The following is a 25,579-nucleotide window of genomic DNA, read 5'->3' on the forward strand; positions in this document are numbered from 1 at the left end:
AGCACCTCCGGGAAGCCTGCAAACCATACCCACAGAGATTGTTGGGTCTTCAAACAGTCCGGCCGACTTAATGCCGAACACAAGGGGCTCGAAACACCAAGTGAGGACGATGACGAACTCCACAAGCAGAGCACCGGAAAACAAAGGAATTTCCCACAAGAGATCAAAACAGTAAACTCACTTCATGTGACAACAGGCAAAAATAGAGCGGCGCCCATTAAAGTATGCGCCGCACGGTCCACCCCAGCGGAGTCCCGACACTGGATGTCAAAACCAATCACTTTCGACCATCAGGATTACTCCGGAAGTATCCGGAACGCAAGATGGACTGCTCTGATATTAGATCCTATAATCGACAGACTACAATTTACACAAGTCCTAATGGACGGCGGCAGTGATCTAAACCTACTATATCAGGATACAATCCGCAGAATGGGGATAGACCCAACCAAAATACGCCATAGCAACACTTCCTTTAAAGGAGTGATGCCAGGCCCATATGCCCATTGTACGGGCTCTCTACCACTAGAAGTTGTGTTCGGCTCATCCGACAACTTCCATCGCGAAAAGTTAGTCTTCCACATCGCCCCATTTAAAAGTAGCTATCAAGCACTATTGGGATGCGAAGCTTTCGCCCGCTTTAACGCGATACCGCATTATGCATCTCTTACACTTAAAATGCCTGGTCCACGTGGCATAATCTCATTAAAGGGAAAACCTCGAGTGTTCCTTGAATACGGAAGAAAGTGAGACTGCCTTGACAGCCACACATTAATCCGGCTTTGCCGATCAAAGCACCCAAACAGGTCATTCAGATCCCGGACACGGTTAGGCGAGTCCGGCACAAATAAACAAGGGGCTTACTAGCCGCGTACCCCCTTACAAGGGGCTGCACGCATGTACAACAAGAGACAATAAAGCTCAAATTTATTCGTTTTCTGACTTATACTCTGTTTATACATTTTTCGCACGATCCCTTTGTCAAACTAAGTTCTTCTCCTTTACAGATGGACACCGTGCTACGCCCATCCAGGATACGGCACAGCGGAGACACAGGCGCAGACGTGCAGTAGGGACCCGTTGCAAGGATTCTTTTCAGATTAAGACCTTGCGTAAACCTTTCTTACTGTCTCTTGTTGATACACATCCCCCGGTTTCTCACTATAACTGAGGAGGAGGCTGGCGTTTTGGCATCGGCCGCGTCAGAAATTTTTGCGCGTACCTGGACACTAGGGGCTTAGGGCATTGTTCTGCCCGTTTTCAGAAAGACCGAATACCTTAGGGAGTGTTCGGCGTCTCGAGTTAGGCCTTATACGCATCAGCTCCGAATCATGTCTTTGGTCAAATGTTGGGTTTGCCTGGCTCCTGTGTTTTGCTGCCTTACGTTCCGCTCTATCGGCTAACGCGGCACCAGGAGAACTACTGCGATTGTGCCCTGGTTCGTCCAGGTGAGCACCTAGTAGAGAAAGCCGAAAACTGACTGTCATGATATAGCGAGAGACTGGTCAACCACTCGATCGACCACCGGAATGTTTAGAATTCCTCCGCTTTAACGAAGGACCGTTTCCCGGTCAGGCACATACGCGCCCCGAAATTCGGAGAGCGCAGTGCCCCTAGGGGCTATATAGTAGCCCCACCATCGAACTCCTATGGCTAAGTGAAAGTGATAAAGCATTATAGTCCGGTTGCCTAGTTTGCTACGCTATCACCTCCTTCACAGGACCAAGACGTTGGATTAAGTGTGAAAATGCGCTTTTTTTGCAAACACCCCCGCACTATGTGCGTGGGGGCTGAAGCCGAAGACTGCCATCTTTCAGGTTATATACACATATACGTTAACGGCCGCACAGGAGGTATTTCAACACTTGAACGCACAAGTATAAAAAGCCCTTATATTATATTTGAAACATGGTTTCACAAATCATACATGTCATTTGAACATAACATTTTTCAAGCACTGCGTCTCTATTAAACGAGCGCCCTGCAGGACTTCCCCAAAATAGTGCTCGGCTGGTAATCGGCTTCTGTCCGAATCCTGGGAAGCAACGTCGGTGGCCTCCATCTCTGCCCAGTATGTTTTGACACGGGCGAGAGCCATCCGTGCACCCTCTATGCATGCCGACCACTTCATCGCCTCGATATGCGGCACCGCATCAAGGAACTGCTGCACCAAGCCAAAATAACTCTTCGGCTCGGGCCTTTTCGGCCACAAATGAGCCATGACATCCTTCATGGCAAGTCCGGACAACCTATTCAGCTCAGCCCACTCGGCTAACCGATCGGTCAATGGAAGTGGACGCTCCGGACTATGGAATTGCGACCAAAAAAGCTCTTCCATTCCGTGATCCTTTTGGCCTCGGAAGTGTGCGACTGCGTCTGCGGCACTCGCCGCCAAATTCAGATAAGCATCCTCCGCACCCCACAACTGGCCTAACTGAGCATACTTCGGATCCGTGAACTTCCTACGCAGCAGAAAGGGCTTTCTAGCCGCAATATCCCCGGCCTGACGTAGCTCCTCCTTTATAGCTCTCATCGCAGAGCGGGCATCCTTGGCTTCGGCGGTGGCCTTCTTCAGGTCCTCTTGCTCCGCTCGGCGTTCTCTTTTAAGAAACTCGCAGCGGTCGGTAGCATCCTTCAGCTCCACGGCCATCTTGGCCATTTCCTCCCTGCTTTGGCAGTGAGCAGCCTGTTCGGCTTTTAGCTCTTCGGCCGCCTTCAAGGCAGCCACATCACTTTTTCGGGCTTTCTCCTTGGCTCGGGCGAGCTCTGCCCAAAGGTCCTCCATAGCAGTGGCACCATCTGCATTAAGCATACATGTAGTAAGGCACGGGCGTTAAGCTCCCTTACCAGGTGTCTGCGGAGAAGCCACATACCTTGTGACTCGTCAAGTCGCTTATTGACCAGCGTGATGTCCGCATCCGCAATGTCAAGTTGCCGCTTCAGTTCGGCAACTCTATCAGTCCGGCTGGCCACCGAACACTCCGCCCCCTGAGTATGAAGGGCGACATCTTATAACTGAGATTATGATCCTCGGCACGCTGTCACTTTTGACAACGTACCGAGTCTCAGGGGCTACTATCTATACAGGGCGCATTCTATATGCAAAACTGTCAGAAGGTATGTCATTTTCGCGTACCTCAAACCCCGTCAGTAAACTTCTGACGGCCTCATGCAACCCGCTCTCAGCGGATGAGATCCTTTCAATCACCGTACCCATTAACGTACGGTGATCTTCTGAGATAGACGCCCGCCCGAGCAAATCCTTCAGCTCCTCCGACCGAACACCAGTCGGCGCCGAACTTTCCGACCCCGCTGGACTCGGGGAAGCCCTCCGTGATGACACCTCAGGGTCGTCCGCCCCGCCTGACGGTGCGGCAGATGGAGGCGTTTCGCTCTCCATCATCTCCGGACGAAGATCCCCCGAAGATGAGCTCTGCTGAGAAGGGCTGAGATTCGAACTACAAGGTAATAACTACGTTTACCTTCAGAAATAAAAACGGCGATGTCCCTTATTACAAAACTCCCCTTTTTACTTACGGCTCGCTAGAGGGCTGATTTCCATGGGGAAATAGTGCGGCCAGGGCTCCTCCCGGCGCAGGACCCTCTCGTGAAGATTTCTTCCCCAGCTTTGAGGCCTTGGTCTCCGGATCTTTAGAAGCGGTCCTCTTCTCCCCTTGGAGGGGGGGATTCTCGATCCCCCCTTCCTTAAAAGCCTCCTTAGCGGAGGCAGTAGCTTTCCTGTTCCCCCCTTCGCCCTCTTCCAAAGGCGCAGCCTCCAGCATCTTGGTTAACACAGGATCCGGCGTGGTCTCAGGGAGGGGGGCCGGACACCTTATTAATTTTTCTTTTGCTATCCATTTCTATTCAAGGGACAGCTCTTTAAAGGGCAAGTTTATGATAAATGTACGGATAGCATGTCCGGGCACAGGAACTACTTACTTGAGTATCCGGGCGATTGCAGCTCAGACCCGCGTCCTCGGTCAAGTCCGGACACATCTCTTGTGATCCAAAGAACAGTTTATACATCTCCACGGGCGTCGCGCCCATGAAGTGTTGGAGAGCTCGCGGTCCCTCCGGATTGAATTCCCACAGGCGGAGGGGCGACGTTTGTAGGGCAGAAGGCGCCGAATCAGCATGACCTGCGCCACTACAACCAGATTGATCTCCCTCTCTTGGAGGTCTCGAATACGGCCCTGCAATAATGGTACGTCCTTGGATGGCCCCCAGTCAAGCCCTTTGTTGACCCATGACGCCAGCCGTTGTGGAGGGCCCGAGCGAAAGGCAGGCGGCGCCACCCATCTGGTGCCCCTGGGAGCGGTGATGTAGAACCACTCCTGTTGCCACAAACCAAGCTCCTCTTGAAAAAAGCCCTCAGGCCATGGAGCGTCTGCCCTCTTGCTTATAACTGCCCCTCCGCACTCTGCCTGCCGCCCCTAGATCATCTTCGGCTCCACGTTGAAAGTCTTGAGCCACAATCCGAAGTGAGGGGTAGTGCGGAGGAAGGCTTCGCATACAACAATGAACGATGAGATGTGGAGGATGGACTCCGGATCCAAGTCATGGAATTCCAGCCCATAGTAAAACATGAGCCCCCTCAGAAAGGGGTCCGTCGGGAAACCTAGACCCCAACGGAAGTGAGACACGAACACCACGCTCTTACCAGGCTCAGGAGTAGGAATGACTTGCCCTTGGGCGGGCAGCCTATGCGGGATTTCGCCGGTTAGATACCTGGCGTCTCTCAGCTTTAGCACATCTTCTTCCGTGACGGAAGAAGGCATCCACCAGCCTTGTAGGTCGGAGCCAGAAATTGTTGAAGGTCTGAAACGCCTGAATCTAGAGCCTTGGGTGTTGGAACTCGAGGCGAGGAGCGGATTCGATTGAGATTGAAGAAAAGGAACAGGCCTTGGTCTCGTTATAAAGGGGTTGAATACCAAGAGCCGTCCCCGTGACCGTTTGGGGCTCGCCTTTGATGGAGGGGGCGCGCCAACGGGCGTGGTTGGGTTACCCACGCCCGTATTGATGAGAATCCCGGAATAAGGGGACACGATCTCTGCTTTGACAGGACGTGCCAAGGAAACCGCTTCGCTAAACGCACTGAGGTGGAACAATAAAAACGAATAAAGGCTTGGCCGTGGCGTGACGTCACGCCGCGAGATACGTCAGCAGATTGAACTTGTGTAAATATTATTCTCTCTACGGTGGTATGTGGAACTTATTTTGCAGAGCCAGACACTATCATGGTGTTCACAATCTTCTATGAATTATTCGGAGGAGGAACCCGCCTTGCAATGTCGAAGACAATATGCGCACAGGACTCATCGTCATTGAAGCCTGGTTCAGGGGCTACTGAGGGAGTCCTGGACTAGGGGGTGTCCGGATAGCCGAACTATCACCGTCGTCCAGACTCCAAGACTATGAAGATACAAGATTGAAGACTTTGTCCCGTGTCCGGATGGGACTTTCCTTGGCGTGGAAGGCAAGCTTGGCGATACGGATATGTAGATCTCCTACCATTGTAACCGACTCTGTGTAACCCTAGCCCTCTCCGGTGTCTATATAAACCAGAGGGTTTTAGTCCGTAGGACACACAACAATCATACCATAGGCTAGCTTCTAGGGTTTAGCCTCCTTGATCTCGTGGTAGATCCACTCTTGTATTACCCATATCATCAATATTAATCAAGCAGGAGTAGGGTTTTACCTCCACCGAGAGGGCCCGAACCTGGGTAAAAACATTGTGTCCCTTGTCTCCTGTTACCATCCGCCTAGACGCACAGTTCGGGACCCCCTACCCGAGATCCGCCGGTTTTGACACCGACAGTCGCCGTCACACTCCACTCGCCCACCTCCCCGCCGGCGCCATAAGCTGGCATTGTACTAGCAGGGGAAGCACGACCAAGAGGCCGGCTCCTCCTCTGGTCGACGCTGCTCTAGCAGGTCCGCGTCGCCCGCTCCACCTTCTTCGCCCGCATCACCTGCTCCGCCTGCGTTTGAGATTGCGTTGGCGGCGGCTGGGCACCGCGATAGGTCGTACATCCACGTCGACGTCTGCCAGCGCTACTGGGAGACCGCGAGACCATTGTCGTGGGGAGATGTCCACCTACCGAACAACTGGCATCTCTCGTGAACCGCGTGCCATCCCACCAGAGCCTGTGAGCAGCCGCGGCCGCCCCGACGACATCAACCCATGTCGTGCCCGCCTGCGAGCGGATCTGCTGGACGACCCCAGGTATGCCATGGATTCGTTGTTGTGGGATACGTGCCTCCGCGACGAGCACGACCTGTGACAGCAGTCTTTTTTGCCGGTCGTCCTCCAAGCCCGTCCTGCCTGCATCCTCCTCGTTGCAACAGCCCGCCCCAAACCCGAGGCCGTACGTGTGTGTGCAGCATCATCCCAACGACTTCTCCATCGCCGTCCCCGCCCCCGCCACAACCCATGATCGAGGAGGAGGAGGCCCGCCTCATGAGGCGGGTCATGCAGGACTCCATGGCTACCCATGACGGGCGGCAATGGGAGGGCCTGCAAACCGCGTTGGTCCTCTCTGTGGCCGGCGACGTGGCCATCCCGGGCTGGACCTCAATGTCAAGAAGGAGGTGGGGGAGGAGTCACCTGTCGCCGCGTGGAACCCTTGTCTGCTGGGCCACCGGTGGAGTTGGTCGTGCACGGCGCCGGAGATGGCCGACTCGGTGGTGTCGGCCATTGTCAGCGTCGCCGCCGCCGCCACCAGAGCAGGAGCAGGAGCCACGGGAGAAGGTGGTGCAGGTGCCGCTGGCTGCTCCGGTCTGGCAGGGTCCGCCAGCCCACCTTTGGCAGCCGCCTCCCTATGTTAACCTCACCAGCGACAACGACGAGTAGGACGGCGGCTCCTGAAGACGACGGCGGTCATGGACCTTTTTCTAGTTTTTTATGTCTTTTATTAAGTTTTAGTTTAATTAAGAACTATGTTGAACTTGGGTACTCATACATCTCAAACGTATCTATAATTTATGAAGTATTCATGCCATATTTACAACTATTTTATATGTTTTTGGTATGATTTGAATGGAACTAACCTGGACTGACGATGTTTCAGCAGAACTACCGTGGTGTTGTTTTTGTGCAGAAATAAAAGTTCTCGGAATTGGACGAAACTTTTTGATGATTTTTCTGGAAGAAAAGAAAAATACCGGAGCAAAGAACCACTACAGGGGGCCCCTGATGCCCACAAGGCACCAGGGCGCGCCACCCCCCGGAGCGCCCTAGTGGTAGTGGGCCCTCTGAGGCCCATCTTCGCGTGAAACCGATGCCAAAAAAACCTATATATCCAGAAACCTTCGAAAGTTAACCTAGATAGGAAGTTATGCCTCCGCAAGCCTCTATATCCATGAAAAACCAATCTGGACCCTGTTCCGGCACCCTGCCGGAGGGGGAAATCATCACTGGAGGCCATCTTTATCATCCCGGCGGCCACCATGATGAAGAGGGAGTAGTCCACACTCGGGATTGAGGGTTTGTACTAGTAGCTATGTGTTTGATCTATCTCTCTCTCTCTCTCGTGTTTTTGATTTGGCACAATCTTGATGTATCGCGAGCTTTGTTAATATAGTTGGGTCATATGGTGTTTCTCCCTCTCTATCTTGTTGTGATGAATTGAGTTTTCCCTTTGAGATTTTGTATTATCGGATTGAATACTTTTATGGATTTGAGAACACTTGATGTATGTCTTGCTATGAATAGCCGTGGTGACAATGGGGTATCATATTGATTCATTTGATGCGTGTTTTGCCACTCAACTCGTGGATTCCCGAGGTGACTTTGGGGTAATCTATGCATAGGGGTTGATGCACGTTCTTGTCTTGGTTTCTCCGGTAGAAATCTTGGGGCACTCTTTGAGGTTCTTTATGTTGGATTGAATATTATGAATCTGAAATTGTTTGATGCATATCGTATAATCAACTCACAGATACTCACGGTGACATAGGAGTATCTAGATGACATTAGAGTTGGTTGATGTGTATCGTATGGTGTTATTTTGGTACGGACTCTTAGATAAATCGATCGGAAGGGATAACTTGATGTTATTTTAGTACAAACTTTTGGATAGATCGATCCGAAAGAATAACTTTGAGGTGGTTTCATACCCTACAAACGATTTCTTCTTATGTTCTCCGCTCGATAAGAATTTGGAGTGATTCTTCATCGCACGTTGAGGGATGGTTATATGATCCAATTATATTAGCATTGTTGATAGATAGCACTAGTGAAAGTATGAAACATAGGCCTCATTTTCAAGCATTGCAATACCGTTTGTGCTCACTTTTGTTACTTGCTACCTTATTGTTTTTTATTGTTCCTATTACAAAAATTAATATCTACTATCATTACTACACTTGTATCACCATCTCTCCGCCGAACTAGTGCACCTATACAATTTACCAATGTATTTGGTGTGTTGGGGACACAAGAGGCTCTTTGTTATTTGGTCATAGGGTTGTTTGAGAGAGACCATTTTCATCCTACGCTTCCCACGTATTGATAAACCTTAGGTCATCCATTTGAGTGAAATTTCCTACTGTCCTACAAAACTCTGTGTTTGGAGGCCCAACACGAGTCTACAAGAACAAGTTGCGTAGTAGACATCAAGCTCTTTTCTGGCGCTATTGCCTGGCAGGTGAGTGCTTGAAGGTATATCCTTTGATCTTGCAATCGAATCTTTTAGTTTCTTATTTTATCACTAGTTTGGTTTATAAAATAAAACTAAAAAAATGGAATTGAGGTGGCCTCGTATTGTTCATCTTTATCATGCCTTTCTTGAAAATGACGGATCAAAAAATTGTGCTCAATTGATAGAAGAAGAATTCAATAAAACGTTTGGCACAAAATCCATGAATGATGAGCATGATTGCAATGTTGTTAGTATGAATTATTTGAATATCCATGATGCTAATGATACGCAAAGCCATAAGCTTGGGGATGCTATGTTCGATGAAGATGATATTTTTAGTCCCCCAAGATTTGATGTGAAAATTTATTATGATGAAAGCATGCCTCCTATTTATGATGATTGTATTGATAAAAGTGGATTTGGTGAGGTCGTGACTTTATTTAGTGATGAATCCTCTATTTTGGAAGAGGTTTCAATTGATTACGACAACAACGCGCTTGATTAAATAATCTCACATCTCGAAAGCCCATACCTCCTTCACCGTTGGGTCTTGTCATCTTATGACACGCCAGTCACTGAGTTTTCTTCCTATTCTCCTCGTCGCCCCACCAAAAATTTCTAATAATCTGGGATAACTCCTCGCTAAGAGAAGCGGAAAATTTAAAAATACCCATGGCATAGACCGAAAGAGCATGTACAACTGACTTAATCTGGAGTTCCTTCACTCCGCTAGAAGCATATTTTTCTATCCAGCCTGAAACTCGCTTAAGCGCTTTATCTTTTAGACTGAAATTTGCCGGCCTTCATTTGCCCTTCCGGCACAGGTAAACCAAGATATTTGTCGTCAAAACTAACAAAGGTGATTTTGAGAACCATCAAGATAGACATTTGATGTTCCAGACTACACTTTTTACCAAATAAAATGGAACATTTATCCAGAAATATGTGACCATTCTGGAATTGCAGGTATCTTAGATCATTTACAAGTTCGAGAAAAATATCATATGTCTTATTTGTGACATTCATACAAATATAAGGTTAATACTTAAGTGTACCCACATAATTTTTTTAAGAGCTTGTAGTTCATAGTGCTGGTTGACTGAGTCCGTGTAGACGTTGTTGCATGCATATTACTCTACATACTATGTTGTGCGCAATGGAACCATGACTCCCTCACGAGGCAAGCCAGGCGAACCGACGCACGCGCCTGTAGCGCGTGGGTCATGCTTCCCCAGCGTATCAAGAATAATGGGATAGAGCCCTCATAAGCGTTACGGATATGGCCATTGCACTTGCGGCAGAGCAATCTTGTTCTCATCCGACGACTATGGTGTTCCCTTCACTCTATGACAGCAACCTGAACTGCTGTATTTAGTGCCTTGAAAAGCATGGTCGCTCCAATCGGTGCTGCACTGGGTTGGTGTGAAGCGGGTAAATGCAGCACCAAGAACTTGATGCTGCTCGGAGATTTTCAGGGGAACTTGCCATCTCTGTGCTGCTTCAGTCACCTCACTGCCCATGCTTGATGGTAAATTTTCACTAATTCTCTATACATCGGTGTACATGTATATTTTAACAGGAGTGCCAGATTTTGGTTGTGTTAATAGTACAAAATGTGAGTCTTTTTGTTGTGTCAAGTTCTAGTGCGTTTGTGTCTTCAGAGTGTGTGTTTGTGATATTCAATCTAATCCTTGTATCAAGCGTTCAGTTTCATAAAGGCGTTCTTGAGGTTGGTCAGGTGGGGTTGTGACAAAGTTGTTAGACAGAGGACTCGGTCAAAGTTGGTTTACTCCCGATTACATGCACGATCAACCCACGATCTAGTGGCAAGCCATGCGGCACCTCTATATGTACCCCCTCCTGTATTCTGTACCAAACGGAAAAAGCAATACTATCAGTTTTACATGGTATCAGACAACAACTCCTTCGATCCACTCTCCCCATGACGCAACCAGAGGGGCAACCCCCCAACCCCTTCGCCTGCTTGTATATGCACGACCCTCGTCTTCCGCACATGAGTCATGTCAAACGTGTTTTACGCTACCTCAAAGGAACTCTCGACCACGGCCTTTCTATCACTGCTTCTTCTCCCACCACTCTCACAGCATACTCTGATGCAGACTGGGCAGGATGTCCAGACACTCGTCGATCCACTTCGGGATACTGCGTGTACTTGGGTGATAACTTGATTTCATGGTCGTCCAAACGGCAGCTTACTGTTTCCAGGTCGTCTGCGGAGGCTGAGTACCGCTCGGTTGCTCATACTGTCGCCGAAACCGTGTGGCTCCGTCAGCTTCTTCACGAGCTTCACCGCCCTCTTCATCGCGCGACAATTGTCTACTGTGACAACATATCTGCTATGTACTTATCATGTAATCCAGTACAGCATCGTCGCACTAAGCATATAGAGATAGACATCCACTTTGTTAGGGAGAAAGTAGCATTAGATGAGGTTCGCGTTCTTCATGTTCCCACCAGCGCTCAATTCGCCGACATCTTCACCAAGGGCTTGCCGGCGACACCCTTCCTCGACATTCGCTCCAGCCTCAACGTCGTCGAGCCCGCCGTTGACACTGCGGGGGGGGGGGGGGGGGGGGGGTGGGGTGTTAGACAGAGGACTCGGTCAGAGTTGGTTTACTCCCGATTACATGCACGATCAACCCACGATCTAGTGGCAAGCCATGCGGCACCTCTATATGTACCCCCTCCTGTATTCTGTACCAAACGGAAAAAGCAATACTATCAGTTTTACAAAAGTTGTTGGCATCAAATAGTGAAGACTGTAATCTGCCTATTGAGCATAATCTATTAAAATACTGGTTTATTTTCTAATGAGCAGACTTCTTTTATAAGTATAGTTCAAAGCCAAACGATAAGAATGATGGCTAATTTGCTGTGAATACCAGTATCAATCTAACCTGGCATGCTTGTTCCATTGCCGTTCTGGTGGAATGGTGGTTGAATTCTGATCACGTCTTCTCAGGACAGACTAGATTCATTTATCGGAGCTGCTTTGGATATCTGAATATAATTCAAAACAGATCAAATACATCATTGCACCTCAACTGAAGGATGAAGGTGTTCACTGCCAAGAGGGTATCGTGTATATGTATTCGCAAATCATGGATTCAAGCAATTAAAAGGTTAATGTAATACTCCCTCCGTTCCTAAATATTTGTCTTTCTAGAGATTTTAACAAGTGACTACATACAGAGCAAAATGAGTGAATCTACACTTTAAAATAATGTCTATATACATCCATATGTAGTAGTTCATTTGCAATGTCTAGAAAGACAAATATTTAGGAACAGAGGGAGTACAAATCAACAGAAATAAAGCACAAATTATGATCCTGCATAACTTATACTAGCAGTTAGCACAAACCACATCATGAATTGGTCACTGTGAGATAGTTTCACATTACAAGAGAGCAAATTCGTACGCCCAGAACTCTCGCCAAGGACAGCAACTCAATCCAGAACTCAATGTATGAAATGCAGACTAACCCCAATCTCAATTACCACAGAAGTAACATCAATGGTGAGCAAATGATGTTGCTGAATCGGGACACACAATTGTTCAGTCACTATGGCATTACAAAATAGACTGCAAACAAGTAGTACTACGACTCATCCGGGGCTCCTGGTAAATTATGGCAAATCAACTCGTTGCCGCTTCAATAACAGAGACCGACCAGCGAGACAAAATCAGAAACACGGTATCACAACAGAGACAGGTTTCATTTCCAACAACACATGCGAATAACTTTGGTCCACGATTCAGTTCGAGCTACAGAGGAAATAGCGAACTAAACAAGTCAGGGTCTCATCAGGCTTTTGGAATCTGCAGGCGGCGACAAAGAGCGACGACCGTCGGCCGGACGGCCCTAGCCGCCGAAGCCGTAGAGGGTGCGGCCCTGGCGCTTGAGCGCGTAGACGACGTCCATGGCGGTGACGGTCTTGCGGCGGGCGTGCTCGGTGTAGGTGACGGCGTCGCGGATGACGTTCTCGAGGAAGATCTTGAGCACGCCGCGGGTCTCCTCGTAGATGAGGCCGGAGATGCGCTTCACGCCGCCCCTCCGCGCCAGGCGCCGGATCGCCGGCTTGGTGATGCCCTGGATGTTGTCGCGCAGAACCTTCCTGTGGCGCTTGGCGCCGCCCTTGCCGAGACCCTTGCCTCCCTTGCCGCGCCCGGACATGGCTGTGGAATGGGACTGGGAGGAAGGGTGGTGGCTGGCTGGTGCTGTGATTTGCGGGGCGGGGCGAAGGGCGTCTTAAAGGGGACGAGAGGTTGGAGGAGGCATGTGCCTGCCGTTGGATGCAGATGGCGTGGACGGTCGAGATGGTGATCCGGGGGAGAAATGCCGCGGATCGGTGACATGGCAGAAAGCGTGGACCTGTGGATTGGCGGGCTGGGTCAGAGCTGTGGCGGCAGCTCGACATTTTTGGGCTGTGGGCGGGGGCCCGGTGTCGTCTTCTTGAGATTCTTCCTTCATGTGGGAGAATAAAAAAAATCAATTCAACTTGGTATACTTGCTCCATTGCTGTAGCATGTCCTCCAATGACAGATTATTAGTCCTTCATCCGAACTGTTTTGGAGATCTGAAGATAATCTACAGGAAACTTGCTCGAATGCAGTGACTGGTATACTCATTTTTCAGAGATTACTGGAGTTCACTTTTTTAGGATTCAAGAATTCAGATAACACGTTACAATACTTAAATATAATAGCTTAGCGGTCAGGTAATTGGTGCTAGAAGCTTAACTGAAGGAGCACTTCCAGCACTGATGTACTGTTTGTGTAACTGGTAGTGGTAGATACACAAAGCTGAACTGAACGAGCTTATTAACATGAGATCCCCGAGTCCATCTCGTGCTTATCAGAGGCAACCAACCAGAATACTGATTTCATACTTGGACACGGTAGTCATTTAAGCTACAAGATCGAAGCTGGCTACAACTGGCAGGTCATTTCACATGTTTGAGATAGCACACATCTTCTCTTTACACTCCTGATTGCGTCCAATGTTTCAGGATACTCTACCCAAGCAATGGCCGATCCACTCTGCAGTTTCAACAGTGGCAGAACCAGGAACAGCATGAGATACAAAATGTTCTGGTGCGTTGTTTAGGAATTGTGGGTGATGCAAGCAATAATGTTCCAGGCACGATCTGGAAGCCTGCAGCCGTTTGTGAACCTGTAAAATCTGAAGACAAGACACCAAGCCTTTTCTGAACCTGTAAAATCTTAAGACGAGGCACCAAGTAACTTGTACTATCAGTAGTAGTATGTTTGCAGTTCAGAACATGGCTCATAGACTTGCGGGATTGCAGTATATATAATTGGGCAAAGTAGGGATGGTTTCAACAGAACACGTATGCGCACTGAAGACTGAACATCAAACATATACCGCTACTGTTATGCAACTGGTCAGTAGAGGGAACTGAAGACGAGCATATCAGCGGCTCGTTCGTTCGGGTTCAGATGCAGCAAGCCAGATTGCTTATTGCAAAAATTGACAGTTGAATGATACTTTAAGCTCAAAATCAGAGCGGCTTAAATAGGCAAGAAATTTGATGATCTAATCCAGCGTTTGGTGCAACCACATTCAAGAGGAAAGGCTCACATACATACAGGGAGAATCAGGCATTCAAACGCACATGTATGAGAACAGGGACAAACATTTTCATTTCCATTGCTGATGGCAACAAGAAGGTACCACCAGATTAGGCATAACACATCCACCCACCACGAGAGGAACAGGGTTCTAACATGGATCTAACACGACGCACATTCTGAAACACAGCCTAACAGAGATCTATCTGACACGACGCATGGATATGGATTGCAGCAGCAGCCTAGGCCCTCTCGCCACGGATGCGGCGGGCGAGCTGGATGTCCTTGGGCATGATGGTGACGCGCTTGGCGTGGATGGCGCAGAGGTTGGTGTCCTCGAAGAGGCCCACGAGGTAGGCCTCGGCGGCCTCCTGCAGGGCGGAGACGGCGGAGGACTGGAAGCGGAGGTCGGTCTTGAAGTCCTGGGCGATCTCCCGGACGAGGCGCTGGAAGGGGAGCTTGCGGATGAGCAGCTCCGTGCTCTTCTGGTACTTGCGGATCTCACCGAGCGCGACGGTGCCGGAGCTAAGCGGTGGGGCTTCTTCACGCCGCCGGTGGCCGGGGCGGACTTGCGGGCGGCCTTGGTCGCCAGCTGCTTCCTCGGCGCCTTGCCGCCGGTGGACTTCCTCGCCGTCTGCTTGGTGCGGGCCATGTCGTCGATGCGCGGGGAGGTTGAGGAGGTTCTGGTGCTTGGGGGTTGGGAAGATTTGAGTGAGGCCTCCTTTGGTTTATAGGATTTTTATAGGAATTTTGTAGGATAGGATATTTGTAGGAAATAATTCTTTGGAGGCCTTTGGTTCACAGGAATGCCATCCTATTCCTGTACAGGATTTCTTCCTTTCCTTCACGTTTTGCAGGAACAGAAAAAAGAGGTCCAACCTAATGGAAAACTTCCTGGCGCGAACGACGCGCACGGCGGCAACTGTTCCTTCCCTTTTTTTCGCTCGGCCGCTTCACTCACCTGCGCACAAATAGAGAGAGGGAGGGGAAAAGAAGCAAAATCGACATGTCCAGCCGCCCCTCCTCTCCTCACACAGAGCGGCGCAGCTCCAACCTTGAAGATCGACCGGCAGGGAGGACGGCGGCAGACGGCCGCGCGACGCGACCACATCCAGGCGGCGGGCAGGAACCACCGGCAAGCTGGAGCATCTACCGTCGACCAGCTAGCCACCAAGCCCCAGCGGCATCCATCTGCCGCAAGTCTCTTCAGGTACGATTCTATCTTTCCCTCTCTATTGATTTTCAGATCTGGTGCTAATTAATGGAGAAATAGCCCTGTCCATCTTGCCGGTGTGAGATGCCCCTAGAAATCCCCCGTATCATGAGTCTCTAGTCCAGCCCAATCCCAAGATTTTTTAGGAAAGGGCCCAACAAAAATTAGACGCACAGTCCTAATCTAATTGCTCAGTTTGCTAGCTTTAGAGTCCTAATCTAATAGCACAGATGTATAGCTGGTGCCGTCCATCACGGGAGCAGTTCTTGTGTTCCCTACTTGTACTCTTGTAACTCTGACCAGGCAATACAATTGATTGTGGCTTGACTCATCTCTCAGCTCTCACTAGTCCCATTGTATGTCTTATTAAAACGTAATTTCTTTTATTACATAACAGTACATATTTTACTATCTCACTAGTCCCACTAATAATACGATTCAGTTTCTTCAGATGGATGATCAAGGCAGGATGATAGACTTTGGTATTCAAGGCCATGAGTTCAGTCAAAGGACTACAATACCTTGTCCAAATATTGGTCACCGTCAGGACAATGGTACAATTTCTCTTATTCTTATTCAATTTAATATGGTAAAATTTAATCATGGAAACACAACTGCATAATGTTCAATATATTCAAGGACTTGATGACCTGGAGTTTACTCAAGGAGCTACAGGACACCAAACAAATATTGGTCAGGACAATGGTATTGATTCTCTTATTCTTGGTTAAGTTAATTTGGTGAAATTAATACGGAAGCACAATAGCATAATATTTTGTGTATTTCAGGACTTGATGACTTGGAGTTCAGTCAAAGGATCATAGGACGCCGTCCTAATTTTGGTACGCTGCAGCGTTGTGATGACCTCGACTTTGACCAAAGGAGTGCAAGGCAGCATGAGGATAGTGGTACAAAATCTCTTAATCTCAGTCTTGTTAATGTGGTGAATTACTGAAATTTAATCATGGAAGCACAATTGCATATTATGTAATATAGCTCCTTGTTAATTGTGCATGGCGAAGGTTGAATAGTTCTCTACGATTCCGCGGCCTTTGACGTACTTGTGCTTGTTCTTGCAAATGGTATCTAGTTCCACGGTATGGGGCAAGAAACTGTGGTGTGTTTGCATAGCCCGCATCTACAAGATAATATTTACCATGAGGTACCTGAAATCCATGGTTAAGTGCATCTTGGAGAACCCTTGCATCCGAGGCTGATCCTTCCCAGCCAGGATGCACATGCACAAACCTCAAATCAAAGTCACATGCAACCATAACATTTTGTGTGATTGTTTGCTTTCTGTTTCGATATGGCTCTTGTTCATGTGGTGAGATAGTCATTGGAATATGTGTACCATCAATAGCACCAATGCAATCATGTATTCATATTATATCATGAGATATTATTTTGAATAAAACTTCAAACAACCATATTACATTTACCAATACAAAGTCAGAAATATATGAAAATGTATGCTTACATTGAAGTAGGGATGGAAATGTGATCTCCTCAAGACTGGATGTGGTCGAAGAGAAGGTGGGCGTATATAGATGCTTGCAAGCTTTGTAATTGCCTCTAGTACATCTCCAAAGTGTCGACTGATGGTTTGCCCACTGTGCTGGAACCTATCCTGCAAGGTTTCATTACTAGCTTTTTTTGCAACTGCATATAAAAATATGGCAACCTTTTCTTCCAAGGAGACTATTGTAGAATCTTCAAGTATTTCATTCTCACGCAGCTTCTCAACCAGAGCATGAAAGATGTAAGCCTCCATTCTGAAATGCCTTCTGCATAAGCTTTCATGCCCATTTAAGATTTCCTGGACATAAGCAGCTCCTGTAAGACTAGATGTATGCATTGGTTTTTTCTCCCTTCCTTCTTCCATGGTAGGGAAGACAAATAACATGAATTCATCCTCCATCTGTGACCTCCTGTGATAGCTTGGATCCATTGAAATGTGTGTAAATCAGCAAGAAATGCTGAAAATATTTGTATGTTCTATCAGTGAGATGTGGATCAGCAAAGAAAATACGGAGCTAAATCATATTGTCAATGCATATGTACTAACCTGTTGTTTATGTTATCCTGGTTGTTGTTGACGACCATGCTAGAAGCTGCTGGAGGGGTTCCTTCTTTGGTTAGCTAACCATAAACTGAAGATGAGATTTGTGTGTATTCTGAAGATGAGATGTGTGTGTTTTGATCTCCACAACAAGATGATATATAGGGAGAGAAAGCTAGTACAGCCATGTAACGGCTAGTTGCTTGAGAGAAACTAACGGCTAGTTGCTTTAAATTAAAATATTATTTCTTTATGTTTCCTATGTGTGTTCCTATCCTGTGAACCAAAGGGCATTTAATTTCCTATTCCTATGATCTGAGCAGCCATAGGATTGGAAATGCATACACCTCATTTCCTATACTTTTCCTATTCCTATAAAATTCCCATCCTTTGAACCAAAGGAGGCCTGAGGAGGAAGAAGGGGAGGGGGCGGCGTTAAATAGGAGGGAGCAGTGAGAGAGCGAGCGGGTGGTTTTTGGTTTTTCGGGAATGGACGAGAGGCATGTACTTGCCGTTGGATGTAGATGGAGTGGACGGTCGACATGGCGATCCGAGGGAGGAATGCCGCGGATTGGTGACATGGCCGAAAGCTTTGGATGTGGATTGGCGGGCTGGGTCAGAGCTGTGGCGGCAGCTCGAAATTTTTGGGCTGTGGGCGGCACCGGGTGTTTGTTGAGAACTGCTGTGCCGTGTTCTTGAGATTGTTCACGTGGGAAGGTAATTGGTGCTAGAAGCTTAAGAGCATCTCCAACAGCAGGCCGTTTTAGCGCGCGCGCAACGCGGCGGGTCGCTTCAGCGGGCGCACAAAAACGGCGCGGGCGCTATAACAGGTTGGGCGCGCGGTTGAAAATACTTACCCGCGCGGCGTATTTCGGGCGCCACCTACAGCGCGCGGCACACTCGAGCGCTCGCGCCCGCACTTTCTCTCCCACTTCCACCCCCCGTCCGGGCGCGCCGCCGCCGCCGCCCGCGCCCCGGCGACCGTTCAGGCTTCCCCGGCCTATCCCCGCGCGCCCGCGCTTCCGCCCATCCCCTCCTAGTCCCGCCGGCGCTCGCGCGCCTCCGTCGTCCAAGGAACAGCGCCCGAGCGCTTGTTGCTGCGCCGCGCCCACAAGGTGTTCGACAAAACGCCTACAAGGTATGTATTGCTCAAACTTCATGAATTTGGTGCATGTTTTGAATTGTAGTTTTTTATAGTATAGTATTGAACATTGTAGATGAGTTCGTCGTATGATTCTTCCGAAGAAGAATTTGATATGGAAGAGGAGAAGGATATTGCAATGATCCTAGCTATGCATATCAATAAAAAACCGAAGCACGGTGGTTCGGTTATGGGTCGGGAGAAAATTTGGAGAGATAGGATTGATGTCCATAACAGATTGATGAAGAACTATTTCGTGGAGAATCCCACATACCCGGAGTCGTATTTTCGTCGCCGGTTTAGGATGAGCACCGACTTGTTCAGGCGCATTGCAGAGAAACTAGCGAGCCATGACCGGTTTTTCCAGCAAAGAAGGAATGCCGCCGGAGAGCTCGGGCATAGCACTTTTCGGAAGGTGACAGCCGCTTTGCGTATGTTGCCATACGGTATCCCGGCTGATCTAGTTGATGATCACTTGGCTATGGGTGAGAGCCAAGCCATCATGTGTGTCAAGCGCTTTGCAGTGGGAATTGTGCAAGTGTTTGGCGAGGAGTATTTGAGATCTCCCACTGCTGAAGACGCCGCAAGGCTATTGGCGATGAACAAAGCGCGCGGCTTTCCTGGCATGCTTGGCTCAATAGATTGCATGCATTGAAGTTGGAAGAATTGTCCAAAGGCATGGCATGGGCAATTCCACGGCCAAAAAAAGGGTTCCACTATAATCCTTGAAGCGGTGGCTGATCAGGAGACTTGGATTTTGCATGCATTCTTTGGAATGCCTGGATCTTTGAATGACATCAATGTTGTCAACCGGTCACCACTGATGAATAAGATTGCAAACGGTTAGTTGCCACCTGTGCAGTTTGTAGCAAATGGTCGTACGTACAACTATGGCTATTATCTAGCGGATGGCATCTATCCAAAGTGGCAAACCTTCGTGAAGCCGTTGAAAAAACCGGAAGGTAAGAAAAATCTTGATTTCCACAATGCTCAGGCGGCGGCTAGAAAAGATGTGGAGAGCGCATTTGGGATTTTGCAAGCCCAATTTGCTATTGTGAGAGGACCGGCTAGATTTTGGGATTAAAAAATGCTTTAGTACATCATGCACGCTTGTGTGATCATGCACAACATGATCATCGAGAATGAGCGTGGCCAAGATTTAGACTACTCACAGTATGAGCTCTTGGGACATCCCGTGCGAGTGCGGCGGAGGGCTGAAAGGGTAGCCCATTTTGTTGCCTCCTATCATGCCATTCAGCGTCCCGCAACGCACAATGAACTTCAGAATGATCTAATTGAAGAGTGGTGGGCATGACATGGACGACAAAGAGCATGATGATATCTGCATTCGACATTGTATTGTTCATGAACTATTTGTTGTGTTTATTGCATTATTAGTTGTTGTACTGAACGATAAACTATTTGTTTGAGTTGTAATGATTTATTTTGAACTATTTGTTGTTGATTTATTTTGTTTGTTTGATCATTTTTGCTCATCTTCATTGAAATGTACATGTGGTTTGTGCGGCGCGCGTTGTATTTTTGCGCTCTGCTGGAGCGGCGCGCGCGTGCTGCATTATAGCGCGGCTGCTGGAGCCAGCGCAAGCGGGCGCGCAAAACCAGCCGCAGCGCGCGCGGCAAACAGGTTTTTTGCGCGCTGCGCTTAGCGCGGCTGTTGGAGATGCTCTAACTGAAGGAGCACTTCCAGCACTGATGTACTGTACACTGTTTGTGTAACTGGTAGTGATAGATACACAAAGCTGAACTGAACGAGTTTAGAGCAACTCCAACGTGCCAACCTAAATGGACGCGCGCTTTGTTTCTTTTGTCCGTTCGGGTCGGCCAAACGGACGTTTGTGTCTGTATTTTCATTTGGGTCGTCAGGTGCGTCCAACGTATGATAGACCCAAATCCGCAACCGGTCATACTAAAAGAAAAATCTTACACACGCAGGCGAAAAATATGCATAATTAAACATAGATGGCATGTCAACCTGCCGGCCAAAGTCCACTTAAACATTAATGAAACTAAAAAAAGTTTGCGCCGTCAGCGCGCTGCCTAGGCGTCGTCGTCCTCCTCCTTCTCCTCCCCGGGGCCAGTGAGGTCGATGAGCCCAGGAGAACGCGGTCTCCCACGCAGCACTCCGGATTGCTTATTGCATAAATTGGCAGTCGAATGATAATTTAAGCTCAAAATTAGAGCGACTGAGATAGGCAAGAATTTTGATAGTAATCTAATCCAACATTTGGTACAATCACATTCAAGAAGAAAGGCAAAGGCACATGGATGAGAACAAGAACCAACATTTTTCATTTCCATTGCTGATGGCAACAAGAAGGTACCATCAGCTTAGGCATGACACATCCACCATGACAGGAACAACCTAACAGGGATCTAACACGACGCATGGGTTGCAAGCCTAGGCCCTCTCACCACGAATGCGGCGGGCGAGCTAGATGTCTTTAGGCATGATGGTGATGCGCTTGCGTGGATGGGGTAGAGGTTGGTGTCCTCGAAGAGGCCCATGAGGCAGGCTTCGGCGGCCTCCTGCAGGCGGAGACGGCAGAGGATTGGAAGCGGACGTCAGCTTTGAAGTCCTGGCAAAGAAGTACCAGAGGGGGCCCTACAGTTGCCCACAAGGCAACAGGGCACCCCCCCCGGCGCGGCCTGATGCCTTGTGGGTCCCACAGCTAGCCCTCGATGCCCATCTTCTGCTATATGAAGGGTCTTGACTTAGAAAAAATAAGGAGAGGACTTTCGGGACGAAGAGCCGTCGTCTCGAGGCGGAACCTAGGCAGGAGTACTTTTGCTCTCCGACGGAGCGATTCCGCCGGGGATACTTCCATCCGCGAGGGGGAAAATTGAAGCCACCGACATCACCAACGATCCTCCCGTCGTGGGAGGACCAATATTCATCAACATCTTACACCAGCACCATCTCATCTTAAACTCTAGTTCATCTCTCATACTCAATCTTTGTCTCAAAACCTCATATTGGTACATGTGGGTTGCTAGTAGTGTTGATTACTCCTTCTAGTTGATACTAGTTGGTTTATTTGGTGGAAGATCATATGTTCAGATCCCTAATGATATTCAATCCCCCTCCGATCTTGAACATGAATATGTTTGTGAGTAATTACTTTTGTTCTTGAGGACATGGGAGAAGTCTTGATATAAGTAATCATGTGAATTTGATATTTGTTCGGTATTTTGATGATATGTATGTTGTTTCTTCCTTTGATGGTGTCATGTGAACGTCAACTACATGATACTTCACCATATTTGGGCCTAAGGTAAGTCATTGTGGAGTAATAAGTAGATGATGGGTTGCTAGAGTGACAGAAGCACCCTAGTTTATGCGTTATTCCATAAGGGTTGATTTGGATCCATATGTTTCATGCTATGCTTAGATATATCTTAATTATTCTTTCGTAGTTGTAGATGCTTGCGAGAGGGGGTAATCATAAGTGGGAGGCTTGTTCGAGTAAGAACAACACCCAAGCACCGGTTCACCCAAGTAGCGAACGCGAATCAAATAAACATGATGAAAGTAACTAGATGAATTATCATGTGTCCTTGGGAATGCTTTGCTTACTGTAAGAGAAAGTTCTGTCATGTCCTTTGCTATAAAAATGATTGGGCTACGATGGTGCAACTTTGTTACAATTGCTACTTGTTACTAATTACCTTGCTATCGAACTATCTATTACCAATAATTTCAGTGCTTGCAGATAATGCCTTGTTGAAAATGGATTGCTTGTATCTGTGTTGGTAATTCCCCGAAGAGGAGAGGATGATGCAGCACAACAACGATAAGTATTTTCCTCGGCTATGAAACCAAGATTATCAACCCAGTAGGAGAACCAATCAACACTATGTAAACAACCTGCACATAAAGAACAAATACGTGCAACCCAACGCGCAAGAGGGGTTATCAATCCCTCCTCGGTATTGAGATAGATAAAATTGTATGAGATTTGATAAATAGATCTTGCAAAATCACAAAAAAGGGTACAACAAGGTATTTTTGGTTTTAATATGATAAGAAAATAGACCCGTGGGCCATAAATTTCACTAGAAGGCTTCTCTCGAGAAAATAGTGTTGGGAAACGTTGCAGGGAAAACAAAAAAATTCTATGCACATGCAAGATCTATCCATGGAGATGCATATCAACGAGAGGGGAGAGTGTGTATATGTACCCTTGTAGACCGTAAGAGGAAGCGTTTAGTAACTCGGTTGATGTAGTCGAACTTCTTCATGATCCAACTGATCAAGTACCGAATGTACGACACCTCCGTGTTCATCACATGTTCAGCTTGATGACGTCCTCGCCTTCTTGATCCAGCAAGACGGCGAAGTAGTGGATGAGTTCCGGCAGCACGACACCGTGGTGACGCTGATGGTGATGCTATCTCCACAGGGCTTCGCCTAAGCACTACGAAAACATGACCGAGGGACGAAACTTTGGAGGGGGATGCCGCACACGGCTAAGAGATTGTTGTGGTTATGTGTGGCGCCCCCTCCCACATATAGGTAGGTGGGGGAAGAGGGGAGGCTACTAGGAGGCGCCCCAAGTAGGTCGAATCCTACTTGGGGTCCTCCCCAAGTCGCGCCCCCCTTTCCTTATTAGGTGAGCGAGGAAAGGCAGGGGAGGGTGCCCCCCCTTCCTTTCTCCCATGAGAAGGGGAAAGCAGGAGGGGCTAGCCCTCCCCCTTTCATTCCCTAGGGCCGGTGGCCAGGGAGAGGGGCGCGCCAGACCTCTTGTGGGCTAGTCTGTGCCCCCCTGGCCCATTAGGCCCAAACACCTATCGGGGGTGTCCGGAACCCCTTCCGGCGCCCCGATAACTACCCGACGCACTCCGAAACTCTTCTAGTGTCCGAATATCATCGTCCTATATATCAATATTTACCTCCAGACCATTCCGTAGCTCCTCGTCATGTCTGTGATCTCATCTGGGACTCCGAACAACATTCGGTCACCAAATCATATAACTCATATAACATTATATCGTCAACGAACGTTAAGCGTGCGGACCCTACGGGTTCGAGAACTATGTAGACATGACCGAGACACCTCTCTGATCAATAACCAATAGCGGAACCTAGATGCCCATATTGGCTCCTACATATTCTATGAAGATCTTTATGTTGGGGAACGTTGCAGAAAATTAAAATTTTTCCTACGGTTTCACCAAGATCCATCTATGAGTTCATCTAAGCAACGAGTCTAGGGAGAGAGTTTGCATCTACATACCACTTGTAGATCGCGTGCGGAAGCTTGCAGGGTGATGATGTAGTCGTACTCGACGTGATCCAAATCACCGATGACCAGCGCCGAACGGACGGCACCTCCGCGTTCAACACACGTACGGGACGGGAGACGTCTCCTCCTTCTTGATCCAGCAAGGGGGAAGGAGAGGTTGATGAAGATCCAGCAGCACGATGGCGTGGTGGTGGATGCAGGGCGTCACAGCAGCAGGGCTTCGCCGAGACTACGAGGGAGAGACGTAACGGGGGGAGGTGGAGGCGCCAGGGGCTGGTGTATGAAGTCCCTCCTCTCCCCCACTATATATAGGGGTGCCAGGGGGGCGCCGGCCCTAGTAGATGAGATCTACTAGGGGGGGCGGCGGCCTAGGGGAGGTTTCCCTCCCCCCAAGGCACCTAGGGGTGCCTTCCACCACTAGGACTCCTCCTAGGGGGAAACCCTAGGCGCATGGGCCTATAGGGGCTGGTGCCCTTGGCCCATGATGGCCAAGGCGCACCCCCCTACAGCCCATGTGGCCCCCCGGGACAGGTGGCCCCACCCGGTGGACCCCCGGGACCCTTTCGGTGGTCCCGGTACAATACCGATAACCCCGAAACTTGTCCCGATGCCCGAAATAGCACTTCCTATATATAATTATTTACCTCCGGACCATTCCGGAACTCCTCGTGACATCCGGGATCTCATCCGGGACTCCGAACAACATTCGGGTTTCTGCATATCCATATCTTCATAACCCTAGCGTCACCGAACCTTAAGTGTGTAGACCCTACGGGTTCGGGAGACATGCAGACATGACCGAGACGCTCTCAGTCAATAACCATCAGCGGGATCTGGATACCCATGATGGCTCCCACATGCTCCTCGATGTTGTCATTGGATGAACCACTATGTCGAGGATTCGATCAAACCCTGTATGCAATTCCCTTTGTCAATCGGTACGTTACTTGCCCGAGACTTGATCGTCGGTATCCCAATACCTTGTTCAGTCTTGTTACCGGCAAGTCACTTTACTCGTACCGTAATGCATGATCCCGTGTCCAACACCTTGGTCACATTGAGCTCAATATGATGATGCATTACCGAGTGGGCCCAGAGATACCTCTCCGTCATACGGAGTGACAAATCCCAGTCTCGATCCGTGTCAACCCAACAGCTACTTTCGGAGATACCTGTAATGCACCTTTATAGTCACCCAGTTACGTTGTGACGTTTGATACACCCAAGGCACTCTTACGGTATCCGGGAGTTACACGATCTCATGGTCGAAGGAAGAGATACTTGACACTTGCAAAGCTCTAGCAAAACGAACTACACGATCTTTTATGCTATGCTTAGGATTGGGTCTTGTCCATCACATCATTCTCCTAATGATGTGATCCCGTTATCAACGACATCCAATGTCCATAGTCAGGAAACCATGACTATCTGTTGATCACAACGAGCTGGTCAACTAGAGGCTTACCAAGGACATAGTGTGCTCTAAGTATTCACACGTGTATTACGATTTCCGGATAATACAGTTATAGCATGAATAAAAGACAATTATCATGAACAATGAAATATAATAATACTTTTATTATTGCCTCTAGGGCATATTTCCAACAGTCTCCCACTTGCACTAGAGTCACTAATCTA

General features: G+C 48.5%; 2 protein-coding genes and 1 pseudogene across 7 annotated transcripts; 1 reads left to right on the forward strand and 2 right to left on the reverse strand.

Annotated features, from left to right (window-relative positions):
• Positions 1–12,366: 12,366 nt before the first annotated feature.
• LOC123069250 (histone H4) lies at positions 12,367–12,902 on the reverse strand. Its single transcript, XM_044492056.1, has one exon. The coding sequence runs from the start codon at positions 12,841–12,843 to the stop codon at positions 12,532–12,534; it is 312 nt and encodes a 103-aa protein (XP_044347991.1). The 5' UTR covers positions 12,844–12,902; the 3' UTR covers positions 12,367–12,531.
• Positions 12,903–14,308: 1,406 nt separating this feature from the next.
• LOC123069252 (histone H3.2-like) lies at positions 14,309–14,984 on the reverse strand (annotated as a pseudogene). The gene has a single exon (XR_006432392.1). The product of XR_006432392.1 is annotated as a histone H3.2-like (transcript).
• A 205-nt stretch (positions 14,985–15,189) lies between these two features.
• On the forward strand, positions 15,190–17,789 carry LOC123069251 (uncharacterized). 5 transcript variants are annotated; one of them, XM_044492062.1, is made up of 5 exons: positions 15,224–15,471; positions 15,917–16,028; positions 16,114–16,179; positions 16,263–16,382; positions 16,497–17,789. In XM_044492062.1, exons 1-5 carry the CDS (start codon positions 15,268–15,270, stop codon positions 16,499–16,501), a joined length of 507 nt encoding a protein of 168 aa, XP_044347997.1. In that variant the 5' UTR covers positions 15,224–15,267; the 3' UTR covers positions 16,502–17,789. The 5 variants fall into 5 exon arrangements, with proteins under 5 accessions (XP_044347994.1, XP_044347997.1, XP_044347996.1 ...); XM_044492061.1 differs by having other exon boundaries at positions 16,965–17,789; XM_044492059.1 differs by having other exon boundaries at positions 15,190–15,471; positions 15,926–16,028; positions 16,263–17,789.
• The last annotated feature ends 7,790 nt before the right edge of the window (positions 17,790–25,579 follow it).

The sequence above is a fragment of the Triticum aestivum genome, chromosome 3B (genome assembly GCF_018294505.1).
Source record: "Triticum aestivum cultivar Chinese Spring chromosome 3B, IWGSC CS RefSeq v2.1, whole genome shotgun sequence".
NCBI classification, from domain to species: Eukaryota; Viridiplantae; Streptophyta; class Magnoliopsida; order Poales; family Poaceae; genus Triticum; species Triticum aestivum.

Bases quoted from the DNA above. Each gene is read 5' to 3' on its own strand.
- LOC123069250 (XM_044492056.1), bottom strand. From the start codon at position 12,843: ATGTCCGGGCGCGGCAAGGGAGGCAAGGGTCTCGGCAAGGGCGGCGCC.
- LOC123069251 (XM_044492057.1), top strand. From the start codon at position 15,268: ATGTCCAGCCGCCCCTCCTCTCCTCACACAGAGCGGCGCAGCTCCAAC. The intron at 15,472-15,916 runs GTACGATTCTAT...AATACGATTCAG, and splicing joins TCTGCCGCAAGTCTCTTCAG to TTTCTTCAGATGGATGATCA. The intron at 16,180-16,262 runs GTATTGATTCTC...TGTGTATTTCAG, and splicing joins AAATATTGGTCAGGACAATG to GACTTGATGACTTGGAGTTC.